General features: G+C 42.0%; 2 protein-coding genes and 1 non-coding gene across 6 annotated transcripts in view; 2 read left to right on the top strand and 1 right to left on the bottom strand.

Annotated features, from left to right (window-relative positions):
• Window positions 1-204: 204 nt before the first annotated feature.
• On the bottom strand, window positions 205-3,858 carry LOC102110705 (uncharacterized). The gene is made up of 3 exons (XR_015774249.1): window positions 3,729-3,858; window positions 1,517-1,564; window positions 205-362 (listed from the first exon to the last, which is right to left on the bottom strand). It is a non-coding gene; the product is annotated as an uncharacterized LOC102110705 (transcript).
• On the top strand, window positions 3,283-17,093 carry CHEK2 (checkpoint kinase 2). Of its 3 annotated transcripts, none has more exons than XM_088065132.1 (15): window positions 3,283-4,040; window positions 5,359-5,613; window positions 6,133-6,257; window positions 6,533-6,680; window positions 7,431-7,521; window positions 8,493-8,601; window positions 9,643-9,696; window positions 10,229-10,290; window positions 10,768-10,867; window positions 11,323-11,409; window positions 12,117-12,280; window positions 12,496-12,611; window positions 13,929-14,014; window positions 16,184-16,264; window positions 16,867-17,093. In XM_088065132.1, exons 1-15 carry the CDS (start codon window positions 3,362-3,364, stop codon window positions 16,960-16,962), a joined length of 2,253 nt encoding a protein of 750 aa, XP_087921258.1. In that variant the 5' UTR covers window positions 3,283-3,361; the 3' UTR covers window positions 16,963-17,093. The 3 variants fall into 3 exon arrangements, with proteins under 3 accessions (XP_087921258.1, XP_087921257.1, XP_087921259.1); XM_088065131.1 differs by having other exon boundaries at window positions 5,335-5,613; XM_088065133.1 differs by lacking the exon at window positions 3,283-4,040 and adding an exon at window positions 4,769-4,880.
• Window positions 17,094-19,153: 2,060 nt separating this feature from the next.
• The window catches only part of TTC28 (tetratricopeptide repeat domain 28), a 104,868-nt gene continuing 101,866 nt past the window's right edge, over window positions 19,154-22,155 (top strand). For both annotated transcript variants that reach the window (XM_088064801.1, XM_005524337.3), the window contains exon 1: window positions 19,154-19,269. In XM_088064801.1, the coding sequence (XP_087920927.1) occupies window positions 19,186-19,269 (84 nt within the window). In that variant the 5' untranslated portion in view covers window positions 19,154-19,185. The remainder of the gene's footprint in view (window positions 19,270-22,155) is intronic.

The following is a 22,155-nucleotide window of genomic DNA, read 5'->3' as shown; positions in this document are numbered from 1 at the left end:
CCAGGACAGTGGCCCACCTTACCCAGTACAACATTTCCTGGCTGTAAGCATTTCCAAATGCCATCGGTTACTGAAGTGCTGCAGCAAGCATGGAAGCATGGGATTTCTTGCACATTTTATTTTCCTCCTCTCAGAATTAAGGAAGTATAAGAAATTTTAATTCCATTTTATGTAACTATAGGAAAGAAACACCATTTAGTCCGATTTTGATAACAAAACCATTTGTTTAATTGAAAATAACACAGACTCTGAATAGCAAAGGAGGCAACATCAGGAAGGGATCTTCTTGCCCTTTAGTTTATCCTCTAAGTTTGCAAAATACTTCATTTTTGCTAGCAGCTTCTTGGCTTCTTGAAGATCATCTGAAATGAAATAAAACATTACTACTTTACAAAGGGAGAGGCGAATTTGCATTTTCAAAATTAAGATTTCAGTGACAGCACCTGTTTTAGTACCAAGAGTTGTGAGCTGCAAGGACTCGGACACTATTAAAACCATGGTGCCTGTTGTTTTAATCTCAGATGGTTTGGGAACATCTCAACTCAAATGTTCATACATAACAATGAACAATTTGGAAAAGAAATATGAATGAATATCCTTTAATGACTTCTATAAAGTGGCTGCAGCATTGATCTACCCACTAGGCAATACAAATGTTTTTGTTCGTTTAAAATGTGTATAAATAGAGCAACTGAAATAACTGAAAAATGCAAATGAGGAAGAGTGGTCTTGACACTGGATAGTGTCAATTCCAAAACTGATATTGAAACAATTTCTCCTCAGTTAAAGGGGAGGGTGGTTTATGACCTGCAGACCAATGCAACACAGTCCTTCTCATGGCACAGAGTAACAGGATGTAACTGCTCACAGCCAGGCTCAGCCAGCACTTTGATGTTTACAGTTACACACACCCACCCCTGACAAACCTGCAGCATTCTGGACCTGGCACAGAACCACAAAGGTTTCTTCCCAGCTTCAGAAGCTCAGGAATGATTCAAGTTTATGCCTATCCATTGCTTGTAGAATAAAGTTATGCTGATTATTGCACAGGAAGTCCCCAAAACCTTATGCTGAACAGGCCTTTACTTGCCACACAGCTTCTGTGGCTTTCACTGCAAAGAACAGCACTCACTGCTCTGCTGCAGTCCAGGACTGCAGAACAACATCTCCCAAATTCAAGTGTGAAACCTCAGAATATGTCTAAGATGAAGTCTGTCCTTCCCAGTATTCTGGGAAACACACAATTTCTTAGCATCAACATTCCCACTCAAAATGATTATTTAAATGCAAGATGAATGGAACTTTTGTACTGCACTTCGCTTTTAATGTGAGGTCTTGAATTTCCCAAATCAGCAGGAATGTCAGTTTAGAAGTACTTATTCTAAATACCTAACAAAGAACCCTTGTTAATGCAGTATTTCTGTTCCATAGCTCAAGAAATACTTGCCAGTAAGTGTGGAGCTTTAAGCATTTAACAGGTATGTATGGCAGCTAAAAACTTCATAAAAACATGTACCTCTTTCAAAAGCTGCAGTCACCTCTCTGGTCAGTTCTTCTTGTTTAACTGCAAAACAAATTATTTCATTTACTTTTTGTTATACTTAGGATATTTTATACCACTGCATTCTGACTACCTGTGGTGGCAAAGTTCATTACCAGTTTCAGCCTTTGAGAGCCGAGCAAATTTTTCATAATACTGCTGTCAATGTTGATTTAATTACAATTTCAAACATATATTTCTTTGTTTAAACAGGTATACTGACAGAACTTCCAATGCACATCAGTGGTCACTAATTTCCCAACAATCTAAATTATTTTTGGTATATCAGTTTACCCTGCTGCAGTTAATTTTCTCCTGTGCTACTCAGTTTTTATTCTAGTTATTCTAAATGTTTTTAGCACATGGCTTTTATTGCAAAGAATTAAATATATCAGTAAACCAAATGTTTTTGGCATCACCAACAATATAAAAAGAAAGCTGCTTGTGTAAGGAGAAAAAACTCTTAATATAATGGCTGACAGATAAAGAAGGTGAAAGAACTACAATGCCTATATAAATAACATAATTTAGCATGGTCAGACAAGCATTTTATTCAACTTCATTCTGACAGGTTTTTTCTTTGGAACAATTGACTAGCCCTCACCTGATGAAGGTTGAGTAAATTGCTTTTTATTGCCTATATATGTTTATTTTGACATCAGAATAGGTTCTGTTATACAAATGTTCTCAAGACAGATGTGATGTTTAGGTACATAAAAGGGTAAAGACAACACTGGAAAAGGGCAGAAGAAGCTCTTGCAGTGAGCCAATTCCAGACTAACACAAATTGAAGACATTACAAGAAATATACCAAAACAGTTAAAAGCTTTCAGACTCTTGTATTACACAAGATTCAGTATATTAGCTCTGTACAAATTCCTCAGATCATAATGTACCTTTAATTAAAGTTTCAATTTCTTCAAGGTTATCCTCATTTTTGGGCTCTGCTAATTTCTCATTAATTTCCATGATTTCCATAAGGAATGCTGAGTCTGCATCACAGTCTGTCTCTTGTGCTGGCTCCACTCCACTCAGCTCCAGCTGACAGAGGAAATGGGAATTTGAAAATAAATATTCCCACATCTATTTCAATGGGAATTATTTTCTTTAATATTAAATCCCTTAGTGGGGCATACTCAGATTCATATCAGATAAACCTACAGTGCATAGAGTCAGTCTGAAAATTAACTCCATACATACATACACAGGCTGACCATAAAAATAAACAGTTACCCAAAGCCAAAAAAAAACATAACCCAAAGCCATAAAAAAGGCTGCCATGGACCACACTGAAATTCTAAATAAGCAGCCATGGCCAAACACCACGTGTGATGTGAAAGACAAATTAGTGTAAGATGAGTAGCAAATGAGATGATACTTTTTGGACAAACTTTGGTCTCCCTTCAATCTCTGGTGATCCTCTTCAGGGGAATGCAAATTAGCACATTAAGGACTGAATCGAAGGTGCCATACCTAAGAACAGCCCCCAGGGTCAGTTATAGGAACACTGTAATACCTAAGGGAGACCTTACTAGATAGAGGCCCCGGCTCAGAGGGTTCAGCAGGGTCTGGTAGGCCTTGTTGATCAGGGAAGAGTGTTGCTCAGAGTAGTACTGCTCTTTCTGCAAATGGATGGTAAATAATTGGAAGCTAATAACAAGTGTCAAAACAGACTTTGTTACATGCGGAACACCAGCGTCCCCACACCAGTCCGTGTGTGAAACTGAGAAGGCTCTGTGGACCTGGGAACTGTGTCAGTGCACTCAGCTAAGGCCTGGCGAACCGCAGCGGCCCCTCATCGTCCACCTCCACCGCAAATCCATGGCAGAGTCTCTTCTGAGCACCGAAAGACAAACACAGGCGAATCCCCTCACTCCCCGAGCGGGAGAGAGGTGGGGACTCGACACTGCGACCCCGCCACTCAGCCGAAGGCTAAAGGCGATTTCCTCCGGCGGTCACCGAGCCCCGCGGGCCCCTCCCGGCCCGGCGCCCCCGCCCGGGGCTCCCGCCCGGCCCGGCGCTCACCGGCGGCCTCTGGCCGAAGCGGTCGGGGTGGACGGCGCGCTGCAGGCTCCGGAACCGCCGCTGCAGCTGCTGCGCGTCGATGCGGAACGAGCGGTCACTGCAGGACACAAGGCGGGTGAGACCCGCGGCCGGCCGGGCTCGCGGCCGCCCCGCCTACACTCACCAGTCCATCAGGCGGAAAAGGTCAGGACGCGGCGCCGGCGGCTGCAGAGCCTGACAGCCGGGGCAGAAGCGCGGAGGCCCGTCACTGCCGGGGAGCGCAGCGCCACAGCTCCAGCACGGCGGCCCCGGGGCGCGGCCGAGCGAGGCCCCGCGGAGCGCCCACCCGAGCCGCGCCCGCAGCACCGCCCGCATCGCGCCCCGCTCCCGGCGGGCCCCGCGCGGGCCGCGCGCCCATTGGCTGAGCTCGGGGCGCGCGCGCAGCGCGCATGGCGGCCCCGCTCCGACGGCGCGAGCCCCGCGAGCCCCGCGAGCCGTGAGTTCGGGTCCCGCCCGGCCCTTTCCTTCCCTTCTCCTCCTGCCCTTCCCTTCCCTTCCCCTCCCGGCCCTTCCCCGCCCCGGCGCCGCCACAGCCTGCTCCCCGCTGCTTCTCCCGGAGCGGCCACTCGGGGCCGCCGGGCACGGGGCCACAGTGCTCAGTAGGGACGGCGGGGCTGCTGGCGGCGGTGTCGGTCCTGGGGCAGCACTGCCCGGCGGGCTCGGCCCCGCCGCTCCGCACGGTGCGAGGCGGCCGCTGTCGGCTTGGCCCCGCCGTCTGAGCCTTTAGAAGGAGGTTTAGGTTGATACGAGGGAACGTTCCTTTCTGGAAAGGGCTGCCCAGGTCAGAGGTGGGGTCACCATCCCTAGAGGGGTTCCAGAGCCGTCTGGATGTGGAACCAGGGGACAGAGCCAGCGGTGGCATTAGTGGTGCTGGAGAAATTTGCCTCTGTCTTTTCCAACCCAAATGATCCCGTGATTCTGTTCTGTCCGCGGGCCTTGCCTGTGTTTGTAAACATCTGTAACAAACGGGACGGGGGAGGGAACTTGGGAGCTGTCGTGGTTTTATGTCTCGTAATGAAATGTAGCAAACCGATAAGGAGAAGTATACATTAAACTGTATGACAACCAGCTAAAAACCCGATATACAGGTGGTAAGGGAGGAAGGCTCGTGGGCGTTCCAGGAGCCCCGGTGAGCACTGATGTGTTGGAGGAAGCTGGCTGTAGGGGTGGGCTGGCTGGTGCAGCATTTTGGTGGAGAAGGAGGCACCACAGGCCAGGAATTTCCGGGGCAGGGAGACGCTGTTTCTTGCCGCTGCCTGTGCCAACAGCTGCCAGGGTGGGTGTCTGAATCTGGCAGGGTTTTGTACAGTTATTGTGTACAGGTGTGATAAATCTCTTGGGCACTTTCAAGAAAGCGTATGCCATTTTATGGTTCTTACTCCTTTCAGTTTTCCTCTTTGTGTTGGGGTCCAGCCGTGGTCCCTTGCTCCGTGCGGGGATGCTCTGTCGGAGCACAGCCCATGTCTGTATGGCCCAATGTGAGCGCTGAAGTCCTCGGTAGCAATCCGGGAATAAATGTTAGGTCTGCTCTAGAACCAGCAGAGGCCGCTCCACGTTGTCTTTTAAAAGGGAAAACATCCTGGTTTGCAAAATTCCTGGGAATTTACGTATAACCCAGACATGCACGCTTTGGTTGGAAGTTTTACTTCTCTGAGCCTGAGAATGAACGTGTACATTAACAGTAAAGTGTGTGAGTGTGTGCCAGTTTTACTTTGATGTAATAATTGCAGGTTTTTTTAACATTCTCTTTGAAGCAAACATGTCTCGAGAGACTGGAAGTGAAACACAGCAGTCTCAGAGTGCCCAGCAGCCACAGAGTGGTACCAGTTCTTCTTCCAGTGGGTCACAGAGCACTAGTCAGTCTTCCTCAAGTTCTGGGACTCTGAGTTCCTTGGACACTGTTCCCACTCAGGAGCTTCCGTCCATCCCTGAGGACCAGGAATCTGAAGAGCTGGCTCCTCAGCCTTGGGGTCGACTCTTTGCACTTGGAAAAGGTTTCAGCAACTGTGGTATGTGCATACTGTAATAAACCTCTTGGTTTCTTCGTTGGATCTCAGAAAAGTTCTGAGCAGCTTGCTGAAGAGCAGTGTCTTTTCATTTTCAAATTAGGTACAAGCAAATATAGCTATGCAACTTTTTGCTATAAAGTTTTATTCAATATGACATCCCAGTGTTTACACCGAGTACTTGGATACACAGCTTCCATAGCCTTAGAGAAATTCTGGAGTATTCATGTTGTTACATGCTTCATTTTTAAAAAATGTTATAATTTATTTTATTTAGTTATATGCCTCTATACTGCTGCAGGTGAACTGAAAAATATCACTGCTAAAGAGAGTAAAATCATGAAGGGATTTGACAACGTGCTTGTGGTGCTTTGTATGAGTTAAGACAAATTTGATTCTATGGGAGGAATCTTGTCTCTGTTATCCTATTCATTGCCATTTGGAATCATTCTGTAGTGCCATAGGTATTGACTTCCTGCAATGTTGTGTTCTCTCTCTGCTGTACTTTCCCCTCCTCTACAGACTGTGTGAATGAGGAATACTGGTTTGGGAGAGACAAAAGCTGTGATTACAGTTTTTCTAAGCTGGGTTTGTCTGAGACTGGCTTCTACCAAAACTATAGCAAGAAGCACTTCCGAATTTTCAGGGTAAGTGTTAAAAATGTTAGCTCTCTATTTTGGCATAATTCAAAAAGAGACTTTAGGGCAGAGATCCTAAAGAAATCAAGGTATCTTCAGAGTTGACTCCTTTAACATGACTTCTGGCAATGCCCCATTCATATGGTTTATGAAATAAACTCACAGTCTCATTTCTTGAGTCTACAATAGTAAATTTCTAGTGTATGTCTACATGTCTTTATTGTTCATTCATATAAAGTCATTTGTTCTTTACTGTCATTTTCCCCATTCTTTTTCTCTTTGAGGAAATGGGTCCAAAAAATTCCTTTGTTGCCTACATTGAAGACCACAGTGCCAATGGGACATTTGTTAATAGAGAGCTCGTTGGAAAAGGGAGGAGGCTTCCACTGACACACAACTCTGAAATTGCACTGTCTATACAGACCAATAAGGGTAAAATGTGCTTTAACTTAAGGAGATTTTTCATGTATTGCCCAAGAGGTTGTTTCTGCATTGATTTGAGTATGTTTCATGGGAGCTGAGCTGCTTCATGAGCACAGCTCATTAACAGGTGTTTTAGTACTCACATAAAAATTATCCATGCCCTTGTCAACCCTAGGGAAAAAAAACCTGAAAAAGAAAACTTAAAATCTGCATCAGATAGAACCTTACTACAGTGGAAACTTTTATAGTTGTTTTCCTATTTTTGAAACACTTTTGTGTTTCAGTAGCTGTGCATATGATGGTAGGAACAGGGAAAACAGACTATTCAAGCAAAGTTGAAAAAAGACCCCAGATACCTAACCAGATGCTGCACAATAAATAGAAAATCCTCTTAAAAATAAACAGGGCTGGACTTTTGTTTCTTTGTCTTTGATTTTCCACTAAGATCCTGTCTTCTTGATTATTACTTCTCTTTGATCTTTGCTGGCACACTGAAATTTTTGCTCCTTTTGTCCTTAAATGTAGTTCATTAGTTAAAGACTGTTGTGAATTTCATCCCAAAATGTAATTTTTCAGCAATAAGATCACCTTGCTAACCCATAGCTGGTATAATTTATAGCATATATTTAGTTTTTCCTCTAGCTGGCAGTATTTTCTCAGTTATATTGTTGATGATAGAAGTTCACAAAACCTCAATGTTTGTTATAATAAAAATTTTAAACTTAATAATAGGAAAATTATCTCCACTTTTCTTCCCAGTGTTTGTATTTTCTGATCTTACGGTAGATGATCAGATGACGTTTCCTAAAGAATTCAGAGAGAAATACATCATGTCAAAGACTTTGGGAAGGTAAACATCTTTCTCCCCTCAGCAGAAAGGGTTAACTCCATTATCATTATCAGTATCTTGTGCTGGAATTATTACCAGTATTAACTGAGCTGCTGTTTTAAAAGAAAAAAGAAAAAAAAATTATAACATGTAAATAAACATGTTCTTTACAACAGTTTAAACAGGAATTTTGGCTTTGTCTCTCTAATTGGTTTGGGGTTTGTAATCTACCACCAATTGCAAAAAACAGGTTTTGTTTTGTTTTGGTTGGGTTTTTTTTCTGTAGAAGAGAATGAAGTCTGTAAATTCTTAATGAGTTTTTAAAGTTTGTATATTAATTTACCCAGTTATTGGAAATGGAAAAAAGCTTTATGCCAGAGTACAGCTTACTACAAGATCACTATTGAGGCCCTCAGATGAAAAGGAAGAGAACTATTCAAGAAAAAAGAGAGAGAAGCTATTTAAATGGGGGCTGTTTTTTTCTCTTTTGGAAACAGTTGGTCAGTGAAGAATTTGGAGGTGAATAATTAAGTAGAAACAAATCTGAGTGGAAAATAGAAGAATTTCTTTCTGTAATAGAATTGCTATTTGGTAAAAATACAAACATTGTCTTATCTGTTCCTCAGATTTGTGCAGTCTAGTGTTAAGAGAATGCTGCCTAACTTCTCTTCTCCTAAATGCCTTTGCATGAAGGAAATGCTGACAGACCTTGTCCTTCCTATCTACCAATACTTTTGGTACAGAGTAGCTGCTCTGCATATTGACTCCTGCAGTTTTGAATGAATGGCCTTTGACAACACTTGCTATTTAAATAGACTTTCTAACTCCTGAATGTTTCCTGACAAGTACTGTAGACTTTCAAATTGTTGAATACTTCTTCAGAACAGGCAATGTTGCCTTATTCAGAAAGTAGAAATCAGCCAGCTCCAAGTTATGCTTTCATTTTCAATCTTGTTACATGGATTTTTGACAGAGCTGTGCTCTTGTTTTAGTGGTGCCTGTGGAGAAGTCAAACTGGCATTTGAGAAGAGCACCTGCAACAAAGTTGCAGTGAAAATCATCAATAAACGGAAGTTTGTGGCAAGTGGCCTGGGAGAGGCAGTAAGTATTTTTGTTTGTCTCTGTCTTGGCCACCTTGCAGTGGTCCTGGAATATTTGGTAACTTCTCTGACTCCTCAGCTATTCAAATGAGGATTTTCTTACATCCTATCTTCTGTGTTTAATTTCAAAATGTTTTTTGATCTTGTATGATGTCCAGAATTCTGTAGGAAACGCTCATTTTTATTCCTTGACCACGTTCTCATTAACCCCTGTTAATGAGATGTATACAAGGGGTGGTGTGGAGTCTTGTAGGGATTGGTTTATGTCCTAAAATGCATCAGATAGAAACATCATAACCAGCAGAGTCTTAACCAAAAATGTACCAACTAAGCTAATATTGTTGAATGCTTCATCATAATAGATTTTAAGAAAATCGTATGAAGCCTTTTGGGAAGGGCTTTTCATGTGTCCAATGGCAGAAGCCAGAATTTGGAGAAGAACAAAGACAACTGGCTCAAGATGCTGTTGTGAATTATAATTACTAATACATACCATTCTACAAAACAGACACAGGAGTATATCTGGAATGTTGTGTATGAGTTGTGTGTTCCAAGATGATTGATTTGGATTGGCAGAAGAGCAAAAAAAACCCTGCTGAGTTGATTTCATTAGTTGAGCCTAAGCCACAGATTATAGAATCTGATTATATTATCTTGCAAAATAGGAGAGAGTAGCATGTAATTATAGGTTGGCCCATATGCAAAGCATCTTGGAGGGAGAAAAGCTGTTCAAATACAATACAAGTATAGAAGCAACAAGAATTTCATTGTTTTTTAATTTGAAAATTAGTTGGGGATTTCTAACCTGCAGTGAAATTACATGTCTGGAGCAATATCTTGCTCCAGATAGTGACAGCACTCTGTTTATTTAATTCACTGAGGGCACCTGATCATTTTATGGAAAAGAAATTGTATGTTATGGTCACTTACAGTAGCAAAAGGCATGAAATTATGTTTTTTCTGGTACTGTCTCTTATTTCTCATATGTCTTATTCCAGAACAGCTCTGTCTTACCCAATATGGTATTTGATTCTTTTAATAGAACCCAGCTTTAAACATCAATACAGAAATTGAAATTTTGAAGAAAATAGATCATGTGAGTGATACTGTACATTTTTATTATTTTTTGCTCTCTCCTGTATGTACTTGTTTAGTTTACTGACCTTAGTGTAGTAACCAAAGAGCAATTTTATCCATTTAGAAATGTGTTAAAGAAGGGATATAATTTTCCTTGTAAATTTTTGAACGGGTCTTTTTTTCTTATTTTAAGTATATTATATCCTAGCAGATTTGAGATTTTAAAGCACTGGATAACTGAAATGTAAATTTGAGCAGAAACATCACAGGAGAAGTTTTAGCCTGAGCCACTGTTGCAAAAATTTATCTTTGATGCAAGGTTTTGTAAATGCTGCAAAATAACTGAATATAAGGACTAGTTTCACTGTCAATTTCTTGAATTTGTATCCCCTCTTTCCTCTGCATGTAAAACAGATAAATATTGTGGTCTGGGGTGCTTGCAAGTCACTTGTGTTAAGTGTTAGTTTAAGTGACTGGTTTGAAATACTGAAATAAGAACTTTAGGATTAATTTTTCTATTTTGTATGTCTCTGTGTTCCCTTTTCTGTTAGCCTTGCTTAATCAAGATTAAAAATTTCTTTGAAGCAGAGGATTACTACATAGTTTTGGAACTGTAAGTAACCTGTTTGAAAGTAAATGCATAAAATGAAATGTTTTTTTAATAGCCACAATGAACTGTGGAGGTTTTGTTTGTTTTACTTTGTTTTCCTTTTGCTGGCCTCCACTGTTCTCTGAAACCTTTGTAAGATTAGGACCTAGGATAACCAGGAGAAACCATCCTTCTGTGCTTTGTAGGCACTCAGGGCCTGGATATTGTTTGCTCTGCTGCTGTTGTGGATTGCTGCTATTTATTTTGATTTTTGAACTCATAATAGGGAGATGATCAAAAATCATGTAACAACTCCCAGTGAAGACTCAAGAGATTGACCTTAGCTATGCAAGTGCTGTGTTTAGGATGTTGCTCACTCATTTTCAGAAATATATTCTTTCTCTGTAGCCACTATAGCCAAGTGTTTTGGTCTTACTGGACAAGACTAAGATGAATCTTTTGGAATTTATATGTTGGCTTGTTAACCTGCATTTGCTTTAGGATGGAAGGAGGAGAATTGTATGACAGAGTGTCAAGGCCAATCAAGATGAAAGAAGATATCTGCAAGTTGTACTTTTATCAGATGCTGCTGGCAGTAAAGGTACATAATCATGAATTCTACCAAAAAAAGTCAGTAAGATGAGTTTTTCTGTCACTGAAACCCATGCAAGCAATCAGTACAGCGTTCTTAGCAAGTTGGTTTAACAAGAGAGAGACAGAAAAGCAGAATTCCTACAAAGGTGACACAGAACTTGGGTCTGCACACTGTGCTTGCATTGAAATTTGACATTGGAAGCATAATTTATAAGATGTTTTTTTGTTTCTTTGTGATGGTGTTTCGGTGCAGAACTTTTTTTTTTGTTTATTTTGTTTTGTTTTCATTTTACCTTGCTTTTTTAAGGGAGAGTCACATGTTAGGAAGCTTTGAATGTATGCCCACCTCTTACACAGCCATTTCAGTTATCCTGCCATTGCCATGAGAAAAAATGGAAAGCTTACAATATAAACCAAGTTAATAGTCTGTTTTTCCTTAATTGCCCATCTGTATGTATTTAGTATCTTCATGACAATGGAATTATACACCGAGATCTAAAGCCAGAAAATGTGCTACTTTCCTCTTCTGAAGAGACATGTCTTATAAAGGTAAGAAAACTAACATTTCTTGTTAGTGGAGAGATTTGGGAGTGTTCCTTCACGTTCTTCTTGATATTTCATTAAACATAGCCAAGAAGATATTATGGAATTAATCATACAAACAATGAAGTAACTTAAAATATAGACTTTTTTTTTCATAATTCTAATTTTATTTTTATGGATATTTCAACCCATATACTGCATATGTATTTTCAAATGTCAATGTATTTTTCCCCCAATAAAATCTACATTCTTAAATTACAGACAGCATTCTCACAAATATCCAGGCTGTATGGTGACAGGGATTTTTCTGTTGTTTTGGTTTTTGTGAGGGGTTATTAGGGTTGTGGATTTTCTTTTGAGTTTTTTTTTTCCAGAGAAAGCATTGAATATATTTGCATGCTAAAATGCTTATTTTTCATGTAAACTCTTCTAATAGGCTACAATACCTTTATTCTGTAGTTGTCCATTTATATCCAAATCTGAAAGTACTTTTTGCCAGCGTAAAATGTGATCCTTTGTCATATTTCTGCCTCTTCCTCCTCTCCCATTCTCACTTAATAATGTTTGGGGTGACTTCTGCTCATAGTCATGTACTGGAACTGGCTTGGAAGGAAGAAACCTAGCTCTACCTCCTGATGTATATCTACAATATGATGTGTTCTAGTACAGTCCATCCTAATATGTAATGTGGTGTTACCATTTTTAAATACGAGATTACAGATTTTGGACAATCCAAGATTCTTGGAGAAGCTTCTCTTATGAAAACATTATGTGGTACTCCCATGTATCTTGCTCCTGAGGTTCTAAATTCACTTGGGACTGCTGGATACAGCCGAGCTGTGGACTGCTGGAGTTTAGGAGTTATTCTTTTTGTATGGTAAGATATTGTGTAGATGTACCTTCACTGGGCAGTCTTTGACATACATGGCTTGAGACTTGGCAACTTCAGTGTCTATATGAGGAAGTGAAAGTGTGTTTAAAACTCTATACCTATAAAAACACTGTGATAGCAAATGCCTTAAAATGTGTGATTTCAGTGTTTCATTTGCTATGACAAATTCTGTGCTATTTAACTTGTTTTCTTTTATACAGCTTGTGTGGATATCCACCATTCAATGAGCAAAATACTCAACTCTCTCTGAAAGATCAAATCACTCATGGAAAATACACATTCATCCCAAAAGAATGGAAGCATGTGTCAGACATGGGTATGACTCCAGCACAGTGGGTAGTAAAATATCTGCCTCTTTTCTTGTAGTTTTTGTTCTCCTTTTTTGCTCCTTTCAGCTGCATGGCACATTGTGTGTTTATGTGTTTAGTTTTTAAACTAATATATTAAAATATTTTTTAAGTTCATTGTTAAAGCATTAGAAAGAGCACATACTTTATTATTGAAGAGATTTCTTAGTAGTATTTAGCATAATTAACCACACAAGTATAGAGTTGGTGGGCACATACATCTATTTCTCCTCTTTTCACTTTTTCTTCTGACTTTATCAAGCGGGTCTACAGACTTTGCCTAAAGATTCTTCAAGTGTTGAACCAAAAACATCAGGAGTTAGAATTCCAAAAACAAACGTTCCAAGAGAGTCCTTTCATGGTGCTAGTCTTGGGAAAGTGTCAGTCACATTTGAGGTATCATCTATTATGTTTGGCCCATTAAGTGAAGTAGTCTGTGAAACTGTTTTTGCATAACAAACTAAAATGATAATGACTGTCTGTGTACTTTGGTTTTTCAGGACATTTTTATGCACAAAATAATTGTAGCATTTACCTTGGATATTTCTTTGTACGTGCAGAGGAGTTTCTAATAAACGATGTGGTCATTCTTTGTCTAATAAACTTATCAAATATAACTCTTTCCTGAATAGTTTGAAGCTTATTCAATAATAAGTCAGACATTCATGAGAATGTGCAATCTTAACATAATTTCCATAGTCCTACTGGTATGGATTCAGAATAATCTGATCAAATGGAAAGTAAATCTTGCTGAAATTCTTTTATGGGAGATTTGGAGTAATAAAATACAACATAAATGCCATATTTTTCACAATGTCTTCTAAGCAGCCTCCTAAGAAGATGAAAGTTTGAGATTATGTTGAGCATACATGTGTATGTCCTGTCTCTTCTTTCCCACTTTCCCAGATGGATAATCTGCTTTCCAAGACACTGCAAACTAGGATATATTAAGCTGTCTTTGCTTTTCCACAGTAATACCAAAGCATTTAGTGAAGTGCTGAGCCTCCTGTGCATGCTCAGAACATAAATTGTCTACATGCTAAATATATCTAGGGTAATTCTGGTATGCTGAGAAATGTTGAGTCATGTGCATATGAAGGAAACATGGTTGCAGTGTGCAGCCCTTTCCATGCACAAAAAAAAGAAAAGTGACCTGCCCAGCCTGTACTTTTGTGCATTGTTCTGAAGGGGTATAAGGCACATTGTCACACGTATTTTTGGTGTAGGCTTATTTCAGGTAATGAATGGATTGATCATATGCCAACCAGCTCATTTTATTATCTTAGCTCTGGATCTTGTGAAGAAGCTGTTAGTAGTGGATCCAAGCAAACGTCTTACCACGGAGGAAGCCTTAGAGCATCCTTGGCTTCAGGTAGGAATTGAATTTTAACTGAAAGCTGAGTTGTTCAGGGGGGTAACTTATTGATGTCTTGTGTTTTCAAAGATTTAGCCCCTGTTGAGAGACTGCAAAAGCAGCATGGAGTAGTCTCCTGCATACCTTCTTTCAGAACAATAAGCAGCTTCTGCATCCTTTCTGAGACACCTCTTCCCAAAACCCTTTCACATGTGAGGATCAAGATGTGTTTTTTAGAGCCCAAGCCTGACTGTGGTTCTGGTAGGACGGACCTCTCCTTTCAAGCATTGTAACAGAGCCACATTTCCTCAGATGTTTGTGTGGGCAGGCAGTGCAGAGTTTTTTTTCTGGCAAGCATCCAATACTACTTTGTTTTTACTCTGCTGTGTAGGAATAAATGTCCCTGGTTTGGGAACCCTCTGAGTAGGAAGTGATGGTTTCCCTGCCTCCTGTTACAGTCTAATTAGATTTGAGAGGGATAGTCTTTAGGTGGTCTTTTCTTACTTTTGGCAGAGGCGTCCACTGAACCTATGAGCTCTCTTGAATATTTTTGCTTGAAGAGGCTGAAAAATGTTACCCAGCCTACATCTGAGCCATGCAACAGGTTCTGTTTTTTTACACCAAGCACAATGCTATTCCTGTTCCCCCACTGGGACTGGGAACAGGTAAAGAGCATAAGAAATGGGGGAAGCAAGGGAGTATCCCTCAGTGCTCAACAGCTGATAGTGTTCTGAGACAAAAAACATGTGTGGATGACTCTTTTTAAAGTGATTAACTTGTCTTGATTATGCTCCTGGGCATCAGGAAACATTTCCTGGCATTCATGGATTTTACTTACTGTAGTTTTGCATGTAACATCTACAGTGAGTTAATCAGATATAGATTCCTACATTTAAACTATAAATCTGAGCAGAAAAAGTTCTTCAGAAACCATGCAACACTGATTTTAAAAATGGCTGGTATGCATAAACGGGAAGGGGAAATAGATGACTGATTTAGACAAGCTAAGAATTTAAAATATTTCAGTATATAAACTCAAGTTGTTATTAACTTGATTGTATATTCCATGTAAGGACATCTCTTACTATTAAGTTTAATTTTGAAGACAGGACAGAAGGTTCCAGAAAACATCATACCATAAATCCAGATTTGTGTAGCTTTTGAAATCTAGCATTCAGCTGCTGTTCTTTGAACTGTTTTCCTTCAGGGGCTGTTATTAAGAGTGTCAGGTGTTTTTAGATGAGGTAGACTGCCTGCTTGGAAGGCCAGCCTGCTCAGTTCTAGATATCACATATGTTGAATGCCACCAAAAGAGCTCCCGAGTCCTGTTCCTGTGAGTAATGAGGAGTTACTGGCTCCTCTCTCCCTCTTGTGTTGTCTGGAAGTATCGACTTCACAAGGAAACACTAAAAAACACATTCTCTCTGTGACCAGCTGATGCCAGTTAGCCCTCTGATGATTTTGGGGACACTAGGAAATATTTCAGATACTAGAAGTAAGCATGTTCTGCAGATTTATTCAAACTAGTAGTGCTTTCAAATTAGTGTTTTCAAAACAAGTTGTTTACTCCATTCTTTGCTTAAATCTACAACTTGAAAACTTGTTGAGCTGTGTAAACCTAAGTACTGCTCAGTGCAAGTGTCTTATCTGTATTTACTTAATAAAACATTTCTTAAAGGCATATAAACAATTAATTGCTGTTTCTTCCTCTGAAATCTCCACTGAGGTCTTTTGAATGGCACAAAATTAGTTTGGTTGCATGCTGAAGAAAAAACACAGGTCTTTGTTACATAAATGGAAAAATATTTCTTACCTTATCCATCAATTCAAATGTAGCCACAATCAAATCAGGTGACACTGGAAAAGAAAAACAAGTCAAAATTCTGTATAAAATTAAATGGATATTCAGGTCAAAGCCTTTTTGTAGCACTTAAGAATAGTTAAATAAAAAAAAGGAGATACTGCAGTACTCCATTGCTTAGGAAAAGGACCCTCTCCACTCCCTTCACCTAAAAAAACTCAGTTAAAACAGCTGAAATCCTTAGAAGCTCAATGATCTTTATTTCTAATTGTCTCTAGCAGTGAATATCCTAGTCACTGCTCTTTGAGTTTCCCAGTCTTTGCTTTTCCCTTAAGCATTCTATAAATTCTATACTTAGATGCTGTTTGTTTTGGTTTTTTTTGCAGGATGAGGATATGAAAACTACATTTCAACAGCTACTTGCTCAGACATGTACCAATATGAATCCACCAGAAACATCAAATATGGTATGTACAGTACATATTAGAGGATTAATAACTGATGTACAGAGAAACTAGATTTTGAAGTAATCTTTAATAAGAAAATCTGTTAATTTTGAGATTTTAGAGAAATGTACCCTTGGGCTGTATGTGGCAGCCTGTTGTTAGGTTAGTTCTACTTCCTGAAGAGCAGCAATGAATTTCCATGCTTTGTCAACACTTTGTTTACATGTATAGAAACACTTGCCTAGGCTTTAAAGGATTATTCCTATATTTACAATAAAATGGTTGAATGTATGTTTGTTTTTTTTAATGGATTCAAGTCACTAATGTGACTAATGTAACTTACTAATGTAACCTCATGCTGGTGCAAGGTTAGGACAGCACTGTGCCATTCATCACCAAATGCTAATTAGGAAAACTGTGAACAGTAGCTGTTTCAAGCTGGGAGCAATGTCTTACATGAGAACCGGCAAATATAATAAGATGGATCTTGGGAGAGAAACATGTGTTAGTCATACTGCTTTTTTGGTCACACCGTCCAACACCTCTAGTTGTGGAGCAAGCAGAAGAGTCAGGCTCTGCCTTACCTGGTTTCCTGGAGCCATCCTCCTGTGTTTTTCTTCCAGCGAACCACAACGAGAAAGCGTCTCCATGAAAACGAGGAAGAATATGGCTCTGCTAAGCATGCTGTTCCTTCTACATCATTCCAGAAAATGAGGTGAAAAGGAGGAGAAGACTTTGTTAATGACAGCTTTTTTATGGGAAGCAGAATTTTTTATTAAGAAAAATCTTAATATTGGAATAAACTGTTGATGATACAATTTCCGAATAAAAATAACTTTGTAAGACTGAAGTGACTGCTGTGCATGCATGAGAATCTGCACAATTAGTCATGTTCTAGTCCATCCAGCTCTCTGACTCAAGGAAAGTATCAAAAAAAGCTCCTGAACTAAGTTGCTAACAATTTTTTCAGCTGGCTTCATCCCCACCTACCTTCTCTGTTTCTTCTTTTCCAATTTCTAGGTTAGGCATGGAAATAATGCTTAGTCCTAACAGACTAAGAAGGAATACTAAACTTGCTGAGCTTTTGCCTGAGACAGAGCATTACCTGACACAATGCTGCCCACAGACTTCTGAAGACACTTAGATTACTCAGTTCAGATACAAGACTTCTGATGGAGCTTGAGGTGCTCATTGGCTTCCAAAGCAACCATTACCATCTGCATGGTGTGTTTAACGTGTGTACTATGTTTATTTCCCAGAGGAGGGATGAGTAAGAGGAAACATGATAACAAGAGATGAAATGAACATGTATAAATTCCTGTCAGGAAAGAGCTAGGAATTGAACTGAGAGAGAAAAACTAGCTTGCCTGTTAGGTGAAAATTTTGAACTGTGTGCCTTTTACTCTAAAGGATTATTAATTTCATCACTGACTGAAAGAACAGTTTAGTAACTCTGTTCTCCAACATGCATCTTCTGGTTAAAGGCATCTACTCTAAGTTGATTTGTAAGGAAAAAGAACTAATGTGTTATGGAATAAACCCATATCAGGTAGGAATTAAGATATTAATGAGACACATTTCCTGTATGTACCCATTGCAGAGATCTTGTGTGTTTTGATATATTTGATATGAACCAATGTTAATGATAAAATGCTGATTCTTGTACACTGATATCTTTCTTAATGGATTGTATGGAGAAAGAGCCAGGGGATGGAAAAAATACCATTGGTTCAAGTCCACTCCAGATACACTGGGGTGCTAGAACAAAGGTGTGTCTGTCCTTGGAGATGTGCCATTTTGGTGCAAATCTGTCACTAGCACATCCTCAGGGAGTTTACTGTAGCTCATTTGAAGTAGAAGGGGAATGCTCAGCTGCCATTTGCTACATAAAAGAATCAAAGGATGCAGTATATTTGGGCCAGATTTGTGTCCTGGTGTACTGCAAAAACTGATCCCTGTGGGCTTTGGTTACCGGTTACTTTTAAAAGACCTGCATCATTGCTGATGGGAATTCCCTAGTTTCTACTTACACTGTCAATTTGTTTTCAGATAGAAATATAAAACTTCTATAATTTATTCCTCCATCCCATGGTTGTTACTTAATCGGTAGCTGCTTTGCTTGGGTCCTTTCCCTGGGTCTTGACTAAGACCTGCTTTCCAATGATGTCCTAAATTTGATCTCACTCATTTGATGGCAAACCTTTGGGCTGCTGGCCATGTGTTCATAGTTTGATTGCAGAAAGCTCCCTTAAGTTCCAGACTCTTTTTTTTTTCTATGGAAGAGTAAGTTTCACTAAGGTAACGTGGCATCCAATTTTCACTTGCCACCACAGATAGGAAATTTTTTCTTTATCACTTATTATCTGCAGCAAGAAGAGTCTTCAGCATAATCAATTTTGCCTGTTCATTTCAAGAGGCAGGATTGGTCACAGCAGCTGGAATATTTGGGTTAACCAAAGTGCTGAGGCTCGCTGTGCCTGGCCAATGCGGTGTCATTAGTGACCAGCATCACCACCTGCGGTCCGACGTGGGCCCCGCTTACTCTCGAACTCAGGCTGCCGCTGCTTTTGGGCGACGCTCCCCCGCCCGTATGGCGACAGAGCGACGCCGGAGCTGTATCCTCCGTGGGGACCGAGCTCGTCCGTATTCGCGGAGAGGCGACCGCTGCTCTCGGCGGGACCGCAGAGGTGCGGCCGAGCGGCTGCCCCGGGCCCGGCTGGGAGAGCCGGGGCTGCAGCCGCAGGACGTCCGGCGCGGGCCCGGCGCCGTCGGGCGGGGGTGCCCGGGGCCCGGGCGGAGCCCAGCCCGGGGCGGGGCCGGGGCACGGCGGGTCCCACTCAGCCGGGCCCGGAACGTGGCGCCGGGGGCCGGAGCGGGATCGGCCTGGCGGGGGCGGCGGCGGCCCCGGCCCCCGCAGGAGGAGAAGGAGGAGGAGGAGCGCGATGGAGCAACAGGCGCCGCCGCCCCCGGCAGGGGCCGTGGCGGTGGGCCGGGCTCGGCGGGAGCAGGACGCGGAGCCTCCCCGGGTGAGTTGACGCCGGACGGGGCAGCGCTGGAGCGGTCGGGGAGGCGGGAAGGAGCGGCCGGGCCGGGGCGGCGGGGGTGAAGCTGCGGGGCGCGGGCTGGCGGCTGTCCCGGCACGGAGCGGGGGGGGGCTCGGCGGGGGCCCGGCCCGGGGGCCCGAGGCGGGCTGAGGGGCGGGGCGGCGGTGGGGCAGCTCCTGCCTGGGCTCCGGGGACGCCAGGCCGAGCGCTCGGCTCCCTTCGCCGCGGGCACCTCGGGGTGCCGCGAGTGACCCCGCGGTCCGGGAGCCCCGGGGCGGGCGGGGGTCCCGCCGCAGTCCCGGCCGGCTCCTGCGCGGTGCGGAGCGGCGGAGGGCCCGGGCCTGGCTCCGGAGCGGGGCTTGTGCGCCCCGAACGTGCTCGGCCGCCGCTAGCTGGAGCGGGACCCTCGCGAGCAGAGAGCTCGGATGTCGGCATGGGCATTGTGCTCGCTCTGGCGCCCCCGTAAACAAACTCCAATCTCGCTAAAATCTGCGAAGTTTGAGGGTAAGCCTGTCAGGTGTACACGGCAGCACTGCAGAGCTCCTCACGCTGCTTCAGTGGCACAGAAAGTTAGGAACTTGGTTATAAGGGCTTCGTTGCTGACAGAACTTAGAACCTGGAGACTGGATTCGGTCAGCGCGTCCCTGGTGACAGCAGATGTCACCGATGTGGCTCTGCCCGTGCCCTGGAGCACAGATCCGAGACCAGGGATGCGCTCTCAGCCCGGGCAGCAGCCTGCGCTCCCCGCGTTTGATGTTGCAGCCACAGGGACGCCCCTGGCTGTCGCCAGTGAACAGAGTTGAAATCCACAGAGCTTGGTGCCTATGCCTCCTTGTCCTTCTTCTTCTTTTCTTGGAGTTGTTCATAATTTTAGTGTCTTTCTTGGAGGTTTTCACAATCTTAGATAATATCTCTCCTGTGCTTTCATCCGGTGTGAAACAAGAGCTCTTCAGGTGCTAATGGAACCCTTTATAGGGTCTTTGAAAATGAATACGTGACAAGTGGATAAATTCCTAAATGGATGAGTGGATATGCCTTGAATTTTGCCCTAACAGGTGTTCCTCGAGTGAGGTTACTGTTCATGCCTGGCTTTTGCTGAATTGCTGGTTCATCACTCCCTTGTTGCTGCCTCTTCTCCATTTAGCTTACAGACAGACCAGGGGGAAAGGTCTGTTTCCTTATTGATAGTTTGTGATGTTATGTATTTAGCATAAGTTACGGTCACTCTTTCTTTTCAGAATCCATTAGGAATGCAAATTTTTCTTCTTGCCTCTTTGTTTTTTTTTCCCTCTTCTTAATGCTTCAGTAAGTATCTTGAGCTATTTAGATAATGTAAAATATAAAAATTCTGCATATCACACAGTATATTTTTTAAAAATTATAAAGGTTTTCTTTAAAAAATTGTGTTAACTATAGGCTTGCCACCCAAGACATCATCTATATAAGGCATATTTATTTGCATTATGTAGCATTAAATAAGAGGAATTACATACAAACCAACAAGCTCAGCAGTGTAACATTGTTTTTTTTGATAAAACATTTACTTTTGCACCACATTGTTTCCTTTAGTCCTCTTGGAGCAGAATGTGGATTTACTGTTATCTCTTCTCACTTGTCTTATTGGAACTCACTGGGAATCTGTTCCTTATGGCTTTCTGGATAGCAATATGCTGGTCAGACACCTCTTCCAGTGTGTATGGAAAGTTCTTTTATTTAATGGATGTTCTGTGGAGAGGACTATGTTCAAAAGTTCTTGTAGAGTAAGTTTTGCTGTAGGTTCAATTTCCTGTTTGCTTTGGGAGCAGTTGGGAGTCTTCTTGAAAAGGAAAAGACCAAAGAGGATTGTGTGTGTTTTAACTCCACCTGCATGGACAGCAGGGTTGAATCCTTACCACCTTCTGCCAGAGGAGACTTTTTCAGCAGTGAAGGAAATTTGTTGCTGAGTCTGATGTGAAGCAGATATTGTGGCAGCTTCTGTCTGACCTGACCTCTGTAGTAGGAGCTGATTTCTTCTGTCTTATGCTGGTTTGGAGAAGTAATGTTGAGTAGTTCATGCCATCCTCCACTTTATTAGAAATATATGAGCTTCTGACTCAGACTTTCTCACTAGATCCTCTTCTGTACTTCATTAGAGCCTTATTTGTTCTGCTGCACTAAGAAACTTCTTTAGCATTGGTTTAGTACATGGAAGCACCTTCAGTAGCAAAATGTTAGGCAGCCCAAATCTGTGCATTAGCATCAGCTTCCACTGTATTAACAGGAGAGGAGCAGTGGTGACTGGGAAGTGGGGATGACTTTCTAATGAGTACTTTTTGTGGGTTGGTACCATAATCATAATCTTTTTTTATTTGTGGTTCAAGTGCCAGAGTGACTCAGTTTTACTGTTTTAGGGTTTCTTCCTTTACCTTACGGTATTTTACTGCCTTACATAGTTCTCATGATGGCAGGAATTAAATAGTAACATATTCCACAAATTACCATCGTAGTTTCCTTTTTTTTCATGAGATTATTTAGCGTCACAGGGTATTAGAGGCAGAAACCACTTCACTTGGACCGAGAGGATGTCTCCTCATGGATTCTTCTTGTTGTAACAGACTCACAGTATGATTCTGGAAGGATCATTAACAGCTTTGTGTGTTCATTTGTTTGTGCATAATAAACTGCCAGAAAAGACAGCTGTTGTTGGACTTGTCTCACTGGTGCTCCTTGAGGTTGTGCTGGGTGCTTTGTGCCCTTGCAGAGGCCCCACTGCTGAGGGCTCAGGAGCTCTTGATGGTCCTGGGCATGCAGCTCCAGCTGAGCATGCATGGCTGAGCAGCAGAGTCCCTGTGGTCAGGCAGAGGGGTGGGTGAGATGCCACTGCTGCCC

The sequence above is a fragment of the Pseudopodoces humilis genome, chromosome 20 (assembly GCF_049639895.1).
Source record: "Pseudopodoces humilis isolate 2021_Gansu_Grassland_sample_001 chromosome 20, ASM4963989v1, whole genome shotgun sequence".
NCBI classification, from domain to species: Eukaryota; Metazoa; Chordata; class Aves; order Passeriformes; family Paridae; genus Pseudopodoces; species Pseudopodoces humilis.
This window is presented reverse-complemented; position numbering and strand designations above follow the sequence as displayed.